Source organism: Anastrepha obliqua, chromosome 5, assembly GCF_027943255.1.
Source record: "Anastrepha obliqua isolate idAnaObli1 chromosome 5, idAnaObli1_1.0, whole genome shotgun sequence".
Taxonomy (NCBI): Eukaryota; Metazoa; Arthropoda; class Insecta; order Diptera; family Tephritidae; genus Anastrepha; species Anastrepha obliqua.
Window position 1 is genome coordinate 101,052,989 of NC_072896.1, and position 17,090 is coordinate 101,070,078.

At 31.7% G+C, this 17,090-nt stretch overlaps 1 protein-coding gene and 1 long non-coding RNA gene across 2 annotated transcripts in view; one reads left to right on the forward strand and one right to left on the reverse strand.

The window, feature by feature from the left end:
* The window catches only part of LOC129247521 (neural-cadherin), a gene marked incomplete at its 5' end in the record, with an annotated part of 119,833 nt that overhangs the window by 14,160 nt on the left and 88,583 nt on the right, over nt 1–17,090 (forward strand). The window contains one exon of the mRNA XM_054886673.1: nt 8,344–8,508. Within this exon, the coding sequence (XP_054742648.1) occupies nt 8,344–8,508 (165 nt within the window). The remainder of the gene's footprint in view (nt 1–8,343; nt 8,509–17,090) is intronic.
* On the reverse strand, nt 14,898–16,056 carry LOC129247522 (uncharacterized). The gene is made up of 4 exons (XR_008582563.1): nt 15,986–16,056; nt 15,715–15,904; nt 15,359–15,634; nt 14,898–15,270 (listed from the first exon to the last, which is right to left on the reverse strand). It is a non-coding gene; the product is annotated as an uncharacterized LOC129247522 (long non-coding RNA).

Below are 17,090 nucleotides of genomic sequence, written 5' to 3' on the forward strand. Positions count from 1 at the left end.
ACGAATATTTCAAAAAACTACGACTTAATTAAAAAGTTTCACTATATATAATAGTAACAGCTCACATTAATGGTAGACTTTTCACTAAATTGTTTGGTAGCATTTCGGGGATTCTCAGGTTCGTATGTATTCAACTTCTTCCTCGCGATGCTACGAGAGCCTGGAGAATTGTGAAATATTGCTTACGTAAGACAGTTCGTTCAGCAGTACTATTATCTGGGCACATCAGCTGCAGTGACGAATCTGCTAATGACTGTTGCGATGCCATCGCGCTTTCCGTGTGATGTTACAGGTACATACTTTGCAGCACAGAGCTGTTTGGAGATCTTGAATGTAATAAACTAGTCATTCTAGTTGTTGCTTGCTCTTCGAGACGTCTATGTATCTAAACTGCTGAAAGCGCGCCTTCTGCTTATAGCTACGTAAACGTCTTGAGTCGTATTTCTCAATCAGATCAGATCAGAGGATAGCCAAAACTTGTAATGCCTGCAACCGTGGCAGATAGTCTTATTTTGTTTGGATCTTAGTTTATCGATCAAAGCCCGTTAATGAAGGTTTTATTGGTAGGCTGCATGTCCGCCTTGCCCACCGACCCATTGCCTATTCGTTCGCTCTGGGTTTCAAGGCGGTGATATTTGGTCGATTTGTACTTCTTTCTTGGCGCGTAATGAGATGAGAAATAATTTCGTTTTAATGGAGATCCCTGACAGATGTTTCTCTATACTCATGAACCGAGGTACATGGCGCCAAAAACTCTCTTGCATCACTAATCTAGAACCAGGTTTGCGCTGCTTTACATTGCAGTTGCACAACAAGTGATAAGTTCGGATGATCTTCTTACCTTTCTTATATAGAATCGTTTTGGTGGTATTAGTTTTACGAAAGCCATCTAGTTTCTGCACAAAACTAAACTTTGAGAAATCCAAGGGATACAAACTGCGATCTCTATGAGAAACTCTTGAAGAAAAATCTGGGTAGAGGCTTACGAATGCCTTTTTGTAATCTAATTCCAAAAGTTTCTAAATTCCAGAAAACGTCACATTTACCATAATAGCCTAAATGGAAAACTAGGAATACATGCTGGAACAAGCCTACCGTTAAACCAAGAATAATGAGAAATGATTTAATTAAACTCGAGAAATTGAATAATTCTGATGAATGCTAGTATGCGTACAAAACCCTGCCATCTGAATGTAAAAAATAGGGGAGCCAAGGGAAGATATTTATAGGCCTTCTGTGCATTGACAAGACTTCTTCCGCATCCATACCTCGAAAGATTTTTGATAAGTCCTCCACGATCTCTTAACTCATTCGAAAAGTGAGCCGTGAATGGATTAAATATAGCAAAGAAATACTAAAGACACACTTTTGGAAAGTATAAATTGTACTCGAACTTTATATGACTTGACAAGCGAGTGTTTAAAAACCATATTGAAACCTTATTGATTCAAATGTGCTCTAAGATCGTTTGACCCGTGAATGACCACGGACTCTTATGGCATCTGACAGCATTTATTTTTACGAGGATATTCAATCTAGAAGGAGGCAGCTAGCTTCCTCATTATGATGCTCTATTTACATGTATTCAAATGATAGTCCGTAAAGTATTTACCGCTTTCATCATTTAGAGAGTGGTGTTTTATTCAAGGCTTTGAGAAATCTTTTATTTTTACGTGATGGGTGGTGAGCGCGTAAGCCGAATACGTTAGATTGGACACACCAAAGTCCTTTTAGCTCATAACTGATCGATGTCTTCAGTTTTGAGCTGTTTAATCATCGTTTTTGGCTACTCCAAATCTGCATGCCATTATCCTCACTAGTGCGAATTTTTACCCACGATACCATCCTCCATTCTAATGCTTACTCTTCTTTTTTTCTGATTTGCCTCTAAAAGCACACTGTAATTCGAAAACAGTGCAATGTGAGACTGTTGGACATCAATTTGCTTGCCTTTCACAAACAATGTGCTAACAAAGGGAAAATGTCAATGGACGTCATGGGATCGACATCAGCCATCAAACATCCGCTGTCACGTATAATAGTGTTGTACTTGTACATAAGTAAGGGCGAGTGGCAACGCAAACTGTAGTGACGCACATGTTTTCGCACCATTTTTTAAACGTCACACTCCGTTGGAAATGAAAGGCGAGTGAGACTGGCGCAGAGTGCACGACAGTGAGTAGTAGTTTATTATATGCCAGGCAATAAAGAGCTGCGTTCGTATTAGTGTACAGTGACTGCAGCGTGAAATGTTATATTGTGAATGTACTCGTACAACAAATAGCTTCCATGTGGAAGTTAGCTGAAAATATTAGCGCGTGTGTGTTGGATGTTTCTGTAAATATTTGCATATTAAGCAAAGAAATTTATTTCAATTACTGTTGCACTGCGTTGGCCGTGGCATAGGAAACCAATGGCTATAATTTCCTTTTTTTCAGTACATTTTTTTTTTAATTTTTTATTGGCTATACGGCGGGCGATTCAGCGAAAATGATTTGATGAATTGTTGTTATGTATTTCACCACTATGAAAATCACAGAATGTTAGATTATAATTATTCTATATTAAATTTGTACACATATTTATTGTACTATAAGATAGAAAATATTAAATTCCGTTGGGTATTAAAAAAGCGAATATTCTAATAATTTTAGTAATTTAAAATAAACTATAATAAATCTGAATAACAAATATAGAACTTTACAGCTGAGGTTTTTTCCTTGTTCTGTTTCCGTGTACCGACATACAGTCTTGCGCAAAATTTTAAGGACACAGAAGTTTATATAACTGCATGTATGCAACGACTCAGAAAATTTTTATCATATTCAAAATGTAATATAAATTCTTCAGAGTAAAGTACACATTTTATATAAATAAAAAAATGAATAAATAAAAAAGCATTCAAAGTGTTTGGTTTTTGTAATTCATATGTACTTGAATTCACTAACAAAATAAGTACTTGCTATTTTTAGATTTGCGCAAGAGTTTATGACCCTATTTTAATTAAACACAACATCGTTATTTTATTATTTAAAATATGGCCTTTATGCGGAAAAACACGCTTTAACCTTTTGGGGAATGGAATTGACCGAATTTTCGATTTCTCTTTGAGTCATAATTTTTCTCTATTTAACTAAAAATTGTTTCAATTGAAAAATATCCATGGGGTTCAGCAGCGCAATCACCAAAAGCTTTCCCGCATTTCGCAATAACAAATATTTAGCTTTAGTATACAGGGAATTATGTGGTTTTGCCTTGTGCTGCTCAAGGCATTTCCTCTTTAACAAAGGGCTTTGAGAAATTATGGGGATTTTCGGCAGACTTTTCGTAGCTAATCGTCCGCTGATTAATGCTTAGGTCGATGGAACCAATAAAAAGATTCTAACTACCCAAACAGTAAACTTCCTTTCTACATCTTCCGATTTACGGTAGATACCTATGAAATGAGACTTTTTTCAATTTCAAACGTAGCAAAAAATGGTTACAAATTTAATCTTCAAAATAAAAGCCATCGCTAGTGACACATTTTTCCCATCTCTGAGGCAATTTGTGGATGCCGCGCCAAAAAATTGGCCGTCTTTGGCCGCAAATCAATCATCGAGCCATTTTTTGGCTTCTTCGTGGGAATTGAAGCGCTGCTCGGAAAGTGCGTGGCCCATCAATGCAAACAAATGATAATCGGAAGGCGCCAAGTCTGGTGAGTAAGCCGCTTACAGCAGCGGTTCCCAATCGCACGTCTCCACCAATTCCCGGGTCGTTCTTGTTCGATGTGGCGGTGCATTGTCATCAAGAAAAATTCCTTTGTGACGCCGATCGGCATATTCTGGGCGTTTTCGGTGTATAGCGCTGTTCAAATTGGCCAATTGTCGTTGTTAGCGTGCACCGTCTACTGTTTCACCTGGTTTTAATAGCTCGTACCAAATCATACCACGCTGATCCCAGAAAAAACACAGCATTACCTTGCGGCCGAAGCGATTTGGTTTGGCCGTTGTTTTTGGCTTGAGGCCGGGCGGACCATACGATCGTTTACGCTTGGGATTGGAGAAATACACCCATTTTTCTTCACCCGTAACGATTCAATGCAAAAAAAACTTCCTTTTAAACCGGAAGAGCAGCATTTCACAAGTGGATTTTCAGTTCTCTTGTTGCCTTTCAGTCAGTTCATGCGGCACCCATCGTCCGACCTTTAAAATCATGCCCATGTCTTTCAAGCATTTGAAAATGGTTTATTGGGTCACTCCCAACTGCTCTGCCATCATTTCTTCCGTTTTACCACCATCTTCATCCAACAATGCTTGCAATTCGGCGTCCTAAACCTTTTTCGGTGGCCGGCCACGGTCCTCGTTCTCCACGCTAAAATCACCACTTCGGAGAATCAAACCACTTGAAGCACTGTACTCTACTTAGAGCATGTCCACCATAAGCTTCTATTAAGCATAACAGAAAATCAACGATGTCCGCAAATCGTAGTTTGAAAGCACGAAATCGACATTTTTGAGAGCGACAAAAATGCATTGTTTTATGAAACATAAGAAAGACATTTGGGAAGGTTTAAAAATACTCCTAGCGACATCTATGGACTAATAGCTGAAAGTCTCATTTCATAGGTACCATCCCACGCATTTCAGATGGAATCAATCATCCTTCGAACTGCGCACTTTCTTTCATTAATTTCCAAAATGTGATTTCATATGATCAAAGAAGTTCTATGGATTAAGTTGCGAATGGCGCTGCTGTCTAGAATCTATAGCTGTTTTTTTTTTTTTATTTTAGACAATTAGTGACTTTTTTGCAGTAGAACGATTGTTTTAGCCGATGTTACATAGCGGCTTTTAACAACAATAAAAAAAACATCCCAAAAGTGCTTGCCCGCTAAAAAATGCCTCTGTACAGATGTAGCTGCCTAAAAATTTCATGCTCTACTATATAGCGCATAAATTGTGCAAAGGAGGGAGAGGAAAAAATGAGTAGTTGTTGAAATATAGAATATTTTTCTGTTTTTGTCTTTTTTCTTTGAATTGTAAGTCAAATTATTGTCGATCTAAGGGAGAACAAAATATATTTTTTCTATAGGATTTTCTCTCAGATTTTCTAAAAAATAAGAAAAAAATAAAAAAATTTTTGGTTAACACATTTTCTTTTTAGTTCTTTTCCTTAATTTCAACATATTTCATGTTTTCCAATTAAAAATTAAAATTAAATTTTTTTATATGTTTATTTTGTTTTGTGATTATGCGCGTATGTATATTGGCCTGGAATGTTTCCATAAAAATGGTATTTATCTTTTTATGGAGAGACACGAGTTCGCGATTGAGTTTTGATCTTAAAAAACTCTTCCGCCACAGTGCGGTGTCATCGCTTAGCGTAGAGTGTTTGGAAACACTTAAGAAAATCAAGAAAGTGTCCAATAGTTTCTTATACATTTTTTGATTTGTTTTTTTTTTTTTTAATGACTAGACGTTGGTTGATTGCACGGTGCCGTGGCGGAAGAGTCCGTTTGATACCAAAATCCAGTCGTACAAGTTCTTTTCATTTCCTCATTTTAAAGAAGAAATTTCAAAAAGGCCTTATCAGTCAGCGCCTGCTATTTTGTGTTCTCTTTTAAGCGGAATAATTATTTATAATTGTTTCTCTTTTCAATAAATAAATAAAGAATTATTGTAAAAATTTTAAGTTTTCATCTGAGCTTCATTAAAAAATATCAAATATCTGATTTATGAGAAAATTTAAAAGGAAAATGTTTTTTAATTTTTCTTTTTTTTTTATTTAAAAATTGGAAAAGTCTTTTAAATAACAAAAAAAAAAAAATTTATTAAAAGATACAAGATAATTAAAACAAAAAATTAAAGATAATTATATTAAAAAAAAAATTTCTTGTTTTTCAAGAATTTTAGAAAAATCCTACAGATTACATTTGTTTTGGTTTCTCTTAGACAGATGGCTACTCGACTTCTAATTCAAATAAAAATACATGCACAAAATTGTTAACCTCTACAACTCAGCAACCACTCATTATTTTCTTCCTCTCCGCTTGCACAATTTATGCTAATCTTTTAGTAAAGCATCCTCATCAAATTCATCAAAATTATGTGGAAGTGTATCCGTGTTCTACGCAGTATGTCTATTGATCTACGAACCACAGCTCCACAACTTTTGATAAAACTAGCTCCTGCTTGTGGGTAACTGCTTCCCAAAACTGATTCCCAAAAATATTGACCGAAAGTTAATTTGAATAAAAATTTACAGATTAATAAAACAGTTTGCAATTCAGCACAGTAAAGTAAAGTGAGAAATAAAGCAATAAATAATTGACGGATGCTGGTTTCCACAGTTGTATTCTTCAGTACCAGTATTGAATTTTTTTTGTTTTTTTTTTTTGTATTTATTAACGCATCTTAAGGAGACCGTTGAGCATTTTCTCTGTAAATGTCCGAGTTTGGCAGCTAGAAGACTAAGGTCACTGGGAGCTCCTTTCTTCGACAGCCTGGGGCAGTGCGCCAAACTAAATGCAATCAATTTTCTCCATTATATCAACAGCTCTGGTTGGCTGTAGATATCTGCCTGTTGGAGGTCTCATAATGGTATCAAAACGGCGCTTTAGTGCTACTTGAAGAGTGACAGGTGCACTTCAACCATTTCACCTACCTACCTACCTACGCATCTTAAAGTATAAACAGAATAACGTTTAGAAATTACAACTAGTACAACTAAATAAAGATACTAACGAGCAATTTTTATTGAACATATATATTAAAAAAGGAAAAACTAAGATGCCTCAATATTCATAAACTCATTACACAGGCCTGCGAAATCTCGCTTTTTTACAGTTTCTAAAACTGCTGTGGGTGTTTCCTGAAGGTTTTTTATGCTGAAAACGAATATGACCTTGAAAATGCTCCAGCACGTCAGGATTTTTGGCAATTTGAGGTCAAATAGTCAAAAAATGCAGATGTTGGCCATTTTTTTAATTTTTTTTTGAGCAAGGTAAAGTTTTCCTTTAATTTTCCACAACGACATCACAAAGTACTACTCTTTAGCTTTAAGGTCCTTTTTAAAAATCCTTTTCAAGATTAATATAAAAAAAGCTATTCTATTTTGAATTGGAGACTTTTAGATATGCAAATTCAACCTTTCTAACTCTCTAACGCCCCTATAAGGGCGAATTCAAAATAGTATAACTTTTTTTATATTAATTGCAAAAATATTTTTAAAAATGGATTTTAAAGCTGAAGAGTAGTACTTTGCGATGCCGTTGTGGAAAATTAAAAAGAAAACTTTACCTTGCTCAAAAAACAATTTTAAAAATGGCCAAAATCTGCATTTTTTGACTATTTAACCTCGAATTGCCAAAAATTCTGACGTGCTGGAACATTTTCAAGGGCATATTCGTTTTCAGACCAAAAAAATTCTTCAAGAAACACCCATAGCCGTTTTAGAAACTATACCTCGCAGGACTGTGTTATGAATGTATAAATATATAAGGTACAGCTGCTACTGGGTGCCCATCTGGTCTAAAACTGTTTTACGCTTGAGCCGCCGACGATGAGTATTTGGCTGAAGCAAAGCCAATGCTTCAGCGTGGACATGTGTACTTAAACGTTGTCTGTGAGCCATGACATACTTTTTCGCCACGTCAGTGACGAGTGGCATAACAAGATCACGATGAAGGTCGAGATTTCTCACATAGTACGGGGAATTGACGATGTTGTGCAACACTTTATTTTGGAACCGTTGGATTATAGTCATGCCAGACTCACTTGAGCATCCCCATAGCTGAATGCCATACGTCCAGACCGGTTTAAGAATTTGATTATATTGCAGTAGTTTGTTGTTTGTTGACAGAATAGAGTGTCTACCAATAAGATAAAAGAGGTTTTCTGTTTTTAATTGATTGTATTGATTGTATGCTTATTAAAAAAGAATAAAAAAAAACATATTTTGGCATACTAAATTAAATATTGTTCACTTGAACTCTGGTGTTCTTAAACTTATGCGCAAGACTGTACATACTTTTATAAGCCCCTATTCGATTAGCACCCCAATTAATTTTTTTTTCATAGCTAAATAAGTGTGACCCGAAGAGATTTTAACATATATTTATATACATACATACATACGATACGCTCAAAAAAATATATTTTACTTCTAACTACATAATTTTATTCACTTTATTTGTGAGTGTTATCAAATAAATAAGTTTATAATAATTTAAATTTTGTATGTAAAAATTGTACTGCCCTCTTCTAATATGTAAAATAAGAAAATATTAAATTCAAATCTCTTTCGCCCAATGATCCTCTACCCAAAATAAAAATACCTCCACATCCATGTACACACATTTAGTATGAGCTACGTTTAGCCGCCTCTGATAACTTGAAGGAAAACTATACGACCGTTATAATTCACGTCAAGGATGTCAACGATAATCCACCGGTTTTTGAGCGTCCCACCTATCGCACGCAAATCACCGAAGAGGATGACCGCAATTTGCCGAAACGTGTGCTTCAGGTTATTGTCCACTTACCCGAAATTCAGATGTATATGTACATGCACATACACACACACTTATAGATGTGCAGCTAAATATTAGTAATCAATATGCAATGCTTGTTTTTGAACTCTGCTCCTTTCGCAAAGAAAAAAAAAGTAAAATTTAATAGTTCAGTTTAGTTGAAGCTTTCGTGCTTCGTTTAGTAAGCATCATTTTAGTTCTTGTTCTTGTTGTTTTTGTTCCTGTTCCACTTGTTGTTAATGTAACTTTCGTTAGTTTTTGCTCCACTCGTTTGCACGTTTGACATCGTTTTCCTGTCACTTACTGACCTTGCTCCTCAAATACTTTGCCCTATTGTTGTTTTTTTTTATGATTTGATTCCCATTAAAGACTAAAATTTATTGCATGAATTAATTTCAAGAATTTTTGTTTCAGATATTTGCAGTTTAAGTTATATATGTAGAATGGGCGCGATTTTTACACTTATGAAAATATTGCATAGGATAGTTTTAGTATATCTGGAGCAGTTAAAATAAGAGCTATGAACCATTCAGTAGGAGAACCTTTTCCTACTAAGAAAAATAGTATTTAAGTTGCCTTAAAGCTTACTTAGGCAATGGTCTGTTTATAATCACCTTAAAGTTATATTTATTTCCAGTACGCTGACTTCTATTCAATAGCCAAATAAAGTCTTAAAAAATCTTAGAAGAATTCTCAAAATAAATATAAATTTTAAACTTAGTACCTAGTAACACAGCCTTAATATGTTTATTGGCTACATTTTTGCATGTTTATTTTTTTTTTTAAGTGCGCCAGAAATTAAAATAAGTTGGCGCAAAATTAAACAACCTATCGCAAGATTTATGATTTTTGCGAAACTCGTAAATGTCAACTGGACAGCCCCAGTAAGTGAGCGCGTAAAGGTCAAAATAAAAATTTCCATCACTCAAAATCTTTTTTTGTTCTATGTAGTAAAAAAGTTCTCGATAAAAAAATTTGTGCGCCAGCTGTATACATTTAATAGCTTCCGAAAAGGAATAATTAATACTTATCGTAAATCTGCAATTACACCGCTGGTTTTACAAGGCAGGCTTGACTGCGTAAAGAGTTAATTGCCGTAGCCTATTAACGTTGACGCATTTATTATATAAACAATTTTTAATAATGCAATTTTTTATAATACAGTTTTTTATAATGCAATTTTTTATAATAGAATACAATTTTTTATACAATACACCTTTTTATCTTTAGCTTATTTATTGGTTATTTCTACTTTAATGAAGTTCATACGTGTATACCATTTTTGATATGATTTATGATTTATTTACTCTTATGTACACTTTCATATTTTGCGTACGAGTTTTTATTTTGCTTCCTTTTGTTTGGTTTTGTTTTTCTTACTTTTTCCCGCTTTTTTAAAGTACGATTTAAAATTGGTTGCCTCCGATAGTTTGAATGAGAATTCAACCACAATTGTGATTTATGTACGCGACGTTAATGATCTGCCGCCCGTTTTTCCGCAAACTCTGTATGAGCGCACGCTGGACGAGGAGCTGAAAGCGCCATTTACGATAATGCAGGTCTCTAAATTTTTGCAAAAAATAAAAAAAAATGGTTTAAGAATTTAATTTTAATTAAAATGATGTACAAAATTAATTTATATTTTTAGTTTACCTTTTTTAACATAATTTCTATTTTTTTCTCCAAAAACTTTCTTGCTGTAGAAACGCATTTTGTAAATAACTAATTTTCAGAGACCGTAGAACTTACAAGCTGTAGTCTTAGAGAAGTTCAAAAAAGATTTTTAAAGGATTAAAATTTATAAAACATAGTTTCATCTCTGTCACAGTCAGATTAAAGTGCATTTGACCGCAAAACGTAATTTTAACTTTAAAAGGGGTAAGACGTGATTTGAAATGTTAAAATAAGGTTTCAAGTTCCTTCTCAGTAGATTTTTGGCTTTTTCAATTTTAAATGTAAGTAAAAATCAACTGACACAAGGTGAAAGAATGTAGTTACATTTCTTTATACTTCGAAAAAATGTTTCTTGATCATTTGGAACGCTCAGTTCTCTCTCATTTTATTTAGAAAATAGTTTTAACCTGTCTATGAGTAACAACATTTTAAAAACTGATTTTAAATTAGAATTGAGCTTTAACAAAAATGTGTTTTAACAATGGACTATGACCACGGACCTAGTCTATTTCGAAAATTAGTATTATTTCCGAGTAAAAAAGCGAATATTGATAAATGACATTTATTCACCAAGCAAAAAACAAACAAAAAACTCAAAAAATTACTTTTGCGACAGCGTTCACAAATAACGCTTATTTTCAAAGCAACAAATTTAATAAATGAAAATTACTAATTTTCTGGGCAAAATATGAAATAAATGAAAATAACTTATTTTCTGAGTACAAAATAAATTGAGAAACAATTTTTGTTTTCCGAACTCCAAATAAAATTCAAAACAAAAATTTTGTTTCTGCAGGAAAAATTTTATTTAAAAATATAATTTTTGTTATCTCATTAAAAAATTAAGTTAAAATGTAATATTTACTTTCGAGCAAAAATTTTTAAATGTATAAGCTTTATTTTATGTTTGTGGCAAAAAGCAAATTGAAAAAATAACTTTTATTTCTCTACCAAATAATAAAAATCGAAAAGAAAAATCTTTCACTTTCCGACAAAAAATACAGCCAAAAAGTAACTTTAATTTCGAAGCAAAAATTTGGAAATTTAAAAATTTTATTTAATTTTTGGGCAAAAAACAAATTCAAAAATTAATTTTTATTTCTCTACCAAATAATAAAATTCGAAAAAAAATCTCTCACTTTCCGACTAAAAAATAAAACCAAAAAGTAGCTTTTAATTTCGAAGCAGAAATAAAACCAAAAAATTGTATTTTCCGGGCAAACACAAATTCAAAAAATTACTTTTATTTCCTTAGTAAATTAAAAAAAAACAAGTTAACATCTCAGGCAAAATTTTTAACTCAAAATTTAACTTCTCTTTTATAAATAAAAATTGAATTTCAAGGAATAACTTTTAATTTGTGAGCAAACATTTGGTAGAAAATGTCATTTATTTTCGGAACAAAAAAAAATTCTGAAATAATTTTAATTTTCCAGGCGAAATTTAAATTCAACAAGTATCTTTTATTTTTGGAGGAAATAATAAAAAATATATGAAAAATAACTTTTTTCCTGAGTAAAAAAAAATCAGAAAATAGCTTCGAAGTATTAAATAAAGCTCCAAAAATCATAAATTTTATCTTCTAAGCATTCAATAAATTAAAAAAAAAAACGTGTTAAGCCACAATTAAAATTCCAAACTTTATTTATAACAAAAAATATAAATAAAAGCATTTTATAAAAAAAATATGAATAATAAAAAATAAACGTTAAGAAATAAGTTTTGATTTATGAGTAAACCATTTTTTTTGAAAAAGGATGTTTTATCTTCGGAACAAATAAACAAAAAAAAAAAAAAAAAAATAACTTTTAATTTCTGTTCCATAAAACTAAAAAAGTAATTCTTATTTTCTGGTCCAATAATAAATCCCAAAAATTAACCATAACTGCCTGAAAAAAACTTAACCAAAAATTGATAGACAAAGAAAAACTTTAATTTTTGAAGCGACGGAGAAAGAGTGAGAAAATAATTTTTATTTCTTAAGCACAAAATATAGTTCAAGTACAGCTTTTAACAACGAAACTTTCTTTAAAATTCTTACTTAAAGACAAAACACGCAAATGTGCCTGCCAAAAATCTTTATTCCTTCTTTTATTGAAATTTGGTGAAGATGCTCTACCACATAGTGGCAAAAATTGTAGGAATGGGGGAGGAAATAAAGAGTGGTTGCCGAGATATAGAGATGAAAATTTTGATATTTCTTCTGCAAGTCTTTTTACTTTGAATTGTGGATCCAATAAATAAGATACATTTTTTCCGTACTCTTCAATAAATAAAGTAAAAAACAAAATCGAACAAGCCTTGTAACTTTTTTATTTTTTATTTCAATTTTGTCAATTAAACTCAACTCAAAGCTTATTGAACAGCTTTGGTTCATTCTTCATTTTATTTGGTATACAAGTTGGCAAATTTTGTTCAAATTACTCTAAATTGTCCATTTTTGTTTATTGATTTAGAGGTTCAAGGGCCCAAGAATAAAAACAAAATGCAAAGATTTAGCTATTTTTGCTTTAGAGTAAAAGAAAGAATATTTTCCGGGCAAAAATCAAGTTCAAGTAATAACTTTTATTTCCTGAGTAAAACAAATATAAAAAGATTTACATCTCTGAGTAAAAATAATAAAATAAAATTCATTTTCGCTACTACTTATTGAATACACATAGACCCAAATTGTGACTCGGAATTTTTCCTTTCAATAATATCTATTATAACTTTTTATGAAGAACAAAATTTCATGAAAGAATTTTTATCTGAAATGCACTCCTCCACCACAATGTAGGAAACGACTGCATGTAAATTAAAAAAAAATCGTAATCAAAAAATAAAACTAGAAAAAAAGTTATTTTCTGAGCGCAGAATAAAACTGATGACTTTTTTTCTCGTTTTTTTAATCAAAAAACAAAACTGAAAAACTAATTTGCAGCGTTGACTTTTTTAACATAACTTAATTAATTAAAAAATAAATGCTATGGCATAATTCAGCATAATTTTTTGAACTACAATTTGAAAAATAATCATTATTTGCGGTCTCTGCTAATTTCTATTTGAACAGTATTTCATCGCAATTATTTTAAACATTTTAATCAGCTAAACACTTTGTGTAAATAAGTACAATAAAAGTAGTTGGTGGCGTAGGTCGCTGTTTAACAATTGCTTCGGCCATATGAGCAATACTTGCACTCATAACATTCCATCTATGTACAATATGAATTATGTTACATTAATTTTTAATTAATTAAATCGTTTATATTGGTGTGAAAATTGAATTTTCGTCAAATACTTTATTGTTTTTAGAGTTGTGGTTTACTGTTTAGGCTTGCGAAAACTTGCATGCAAATTCCAAAATATTCATACCCTTTCTACGTCGACAATCTCATTAACTAAATGACTTTAAATTGTGTGCTAAATTTTAATTAATTTATGATCATGCAACATAGTACACTTCAGCACATACAATCACACATACATATGTAAATAGGAAGTGACACCATGAAATGCTCAGGCATATGACAAAATTTGAAATCTTTACACGAACTTTTGGTTATGGATTTATTGCCCCGGTAGCCATACTCTACTAATATCACAAATTGTAATCATGCTGCTCTTCTATTTAATTATAACTTGATAACATTTAATTAAGTGGTTGTTGCGTTGTTTATTTCAACCACTTCCATAAATGTAATTCCAATACATGTACTTCACTTCATAATTCCATTTTACTTGATATCAATGCTTGACTTTTGCTCTTTTGTATTATATTGTCGCGGAAGTTGCATACTTCACTATCACTAACACTCTTTTGCGTTCTCCCTGCAGGAAAAAAATAGTAGGTAATTGTGAAGTAGAATAATGCCAGTTGACTTTTCAGCTCAACCTGTCCATGTTCTATATTTTTTCCCATATTAGGAAGTGGTATTTTTAACACGGCGATATCCTAGGGAATTCCAATTGTCTGGCCATGCAGTTCATACTAGTCAAAAAAGTCTACTCCAATATGTTCCTAAAGTAACCAGTTTTAGACTAGTTAGAATATGAAAAAATACCAATCTTTTAAAATATTCTATTTCATTTTGATTAGCTAAAAACGAATTCTTCTCCAATATGTTTCTAAAGTAACTAGTTTTAGACTAGTTAGAATATGAAAAAATACCAATCTTTTAAAATACTCTACTTTATTTTCATAAACCAAACCAAAAAATTCTACTCCGATGTGTTTTTAAAGTAACTAGTTTTAGACTAGTTGAAATATGATTAAATACCAATCTTTTAAAATATTCTATTTCATTTTGATTAGCAAAAACAAATTCTACTCCAATATGTTTCTAAAGTAACTAGTTTTAGACTAGTTAAAATATGACAAAACTTCCAATAAATTAAAATATTTTATTTCATTTTCATTTGCCAAAAAAAAAAAAAAACTACTCCAATATGTTTCCAAAGTAACTAGATTTTGACTAGTTAAAATATGACAAATCTTCCAATAAATTAAAATATTTCATTTCATTTTTATTTGCCAAAAAAAAAAATTCTACTCCAATATGGTTCTAACGAAACGAGTTTTAGACTAGTTAAAATATGACAAAATTTCCAATAGTTTAAAATATTTTATTTCATTTTTATTTGTCAAAAAAAAAAAATTCTATTCCAATATGTTTCTAATGTAACTAGTTTTAGACTACTTAAAACATGAAAAATATATATTCCACTCCATTCATTCCACCGTCTTAAAATATTCTATTGCATATTACGAAGCGTATACAGAACTCATTTTTTTGTAATTGAATGAGACCTCTTTCAGGTACAGTATCTGATAAAAAACTCAAAAAGTGGTTCAAACCTTCACTGTAAACAAGTACTAAAAAACGGATTCTTTAAAAAAACTTATAAAATTTCAGGTATTAACTTTAAGAACATAAATAAAACTAATTCCAGTATAATTTCGGGTTAATACTTTATACATTCGGTTGCTGGGAGGATAATTCAGCGAAGACTATTTTTTTAGAAAATCCATTTCTTATTCAATTCGAGTGATCTTTTCAATTGCGTTTCTGATTCATCGGTACTGGTAAAGCTGATTTTAGATTCTGAAACAAAATACTTTAATTAAGACACAAATTTACAGTTATTTTGATATTATCTAAAAGTTCATAACCCAAAAAAGCGTATCTATACAAATTTATATGTTCTCTGAGGCACTTTTCTCCGTCTATTCAGTCTATTTCGTACTCCATTATTATATCCCTAAATGGATTTGTAAGATTCTTTTTATCTTCTATTTTTAATATTCATTTTCTATATTCAGATCAGTGCGGCGGTTTGATCCCAAAGGAACTTTTCAACCAACCCTCGTACTAAAAGCCTTTGAATTAGCTCCAAACTCGACCTTTTCATGCTTATACATAGGTCGTAGGCTCACATCTTCCTTCAAACGGGTCTCTGCTTTTTTACCTTTTTATACAATTTTAAGTATTTGTAAAGTAAAGTAAGCTCTGATAAGGTATATTAAATTGATTTTTTTTTTTCAATACCTAAAATACCATTTCCAAGCAGTTTCGATTTGCAATTTCGATTTAGAGTAAAATTCTGACAATAAGGCTGCCAATTTTTACAAAGTCACAAACGTCACTGTGACCAGAGTTGAGATTGTAATTACAGCTGATATTTTTACAAAAGCCGAAATCATCACACCTGAGAGCAGAGACACATTACTAAAAGCAGCTATGAAAATTCACAAAAATAGAAAAAAGTTAGGCTTCATTTAAAGAATTTCAAACAAAACAAAAATATATTTACACGCACTTCTGTTTTAGTAAAACGACCGATCTGGCTTTTGCGAGCTTTGCGCGTTGACAGTGGTACGTTTGCTATCCCCAAAAGAGTGTTTTTATTCAAAATTTTCATATTAACAAATTGCTTGACCAAGCGACGATTTAGCAATTGGACGGCTTCATATCAAGTGATACTCGTACAAGTTATTTGGGCATTGTCTTGCTGTCCTGCTTTTAAAAAATTTTGTATTCGCAATCCTGAGTAAAATAAAATGTAAATTGAAAATGTTTTAAAAAGTTTAATAATTTTGAAATTTATTCTGTGTCGAAAATTTTGATACATAGTTAAAGCGAAATATCATTTTAATATTTTTATTGATTTTATTTTTGATTTTTAGAATAAAATATACTTTTGAAAATTTTCTGTTAAAAAATGTTTGCTTGCCATTTTTTGAAAAAAATTCTTCAGATTTTTCTTTATTTTTTTTTTTAATATTTGCTTAGAATATGCTCTGTAATAACTGCAAGTTTCATATTGGGATTCCTATAATTCATGAGTTATATTCAAATATGTACAGCAAATCAACGAAAAATGCAGCTCAAACGAAGCGATCAAATATATTTATTTTTAGCTTTTATCGCACCCCACATGAAAGGCCCCCTTTTTCCTTTTTTCACAAGTAGAAGAAGTATAACAGCTGTCATATAGCATTGTTGAGAGAATATAGAAGGTGAGGTTTATTGCTCTTAAGCTCTCAATGTATTTGGCAGGCTTTGCTTTTGAGCCGACGTAATTCTAGACTTTTGTTTAGAATTTTTTGTTTAAAAACCACTTTATTCTTTCTATTCTCTTTTCTGCTATTTTCCTTGCTTACCCTAAGCTCATCTTGATTTCCATTTTTTCCTAGAATTTTTGCCTATTTTAATTCCTTCTTCTCAGTTCTTCCACTTCAAAGAACTACTCACCCCGTTGTGGTGAACTTAATTGCGTTTTAACAAAGCTTTTCGAGAATAAAAGCATACAAATTATTTTAATACAAATTTCGATGCAGGTTTACCATTCCCTCGTAATGCCAGTAACTTCCGACTATCTCATGTTGCCTCCCTTTTGGACCAGTTAAAAGGTGGTCAGCAAG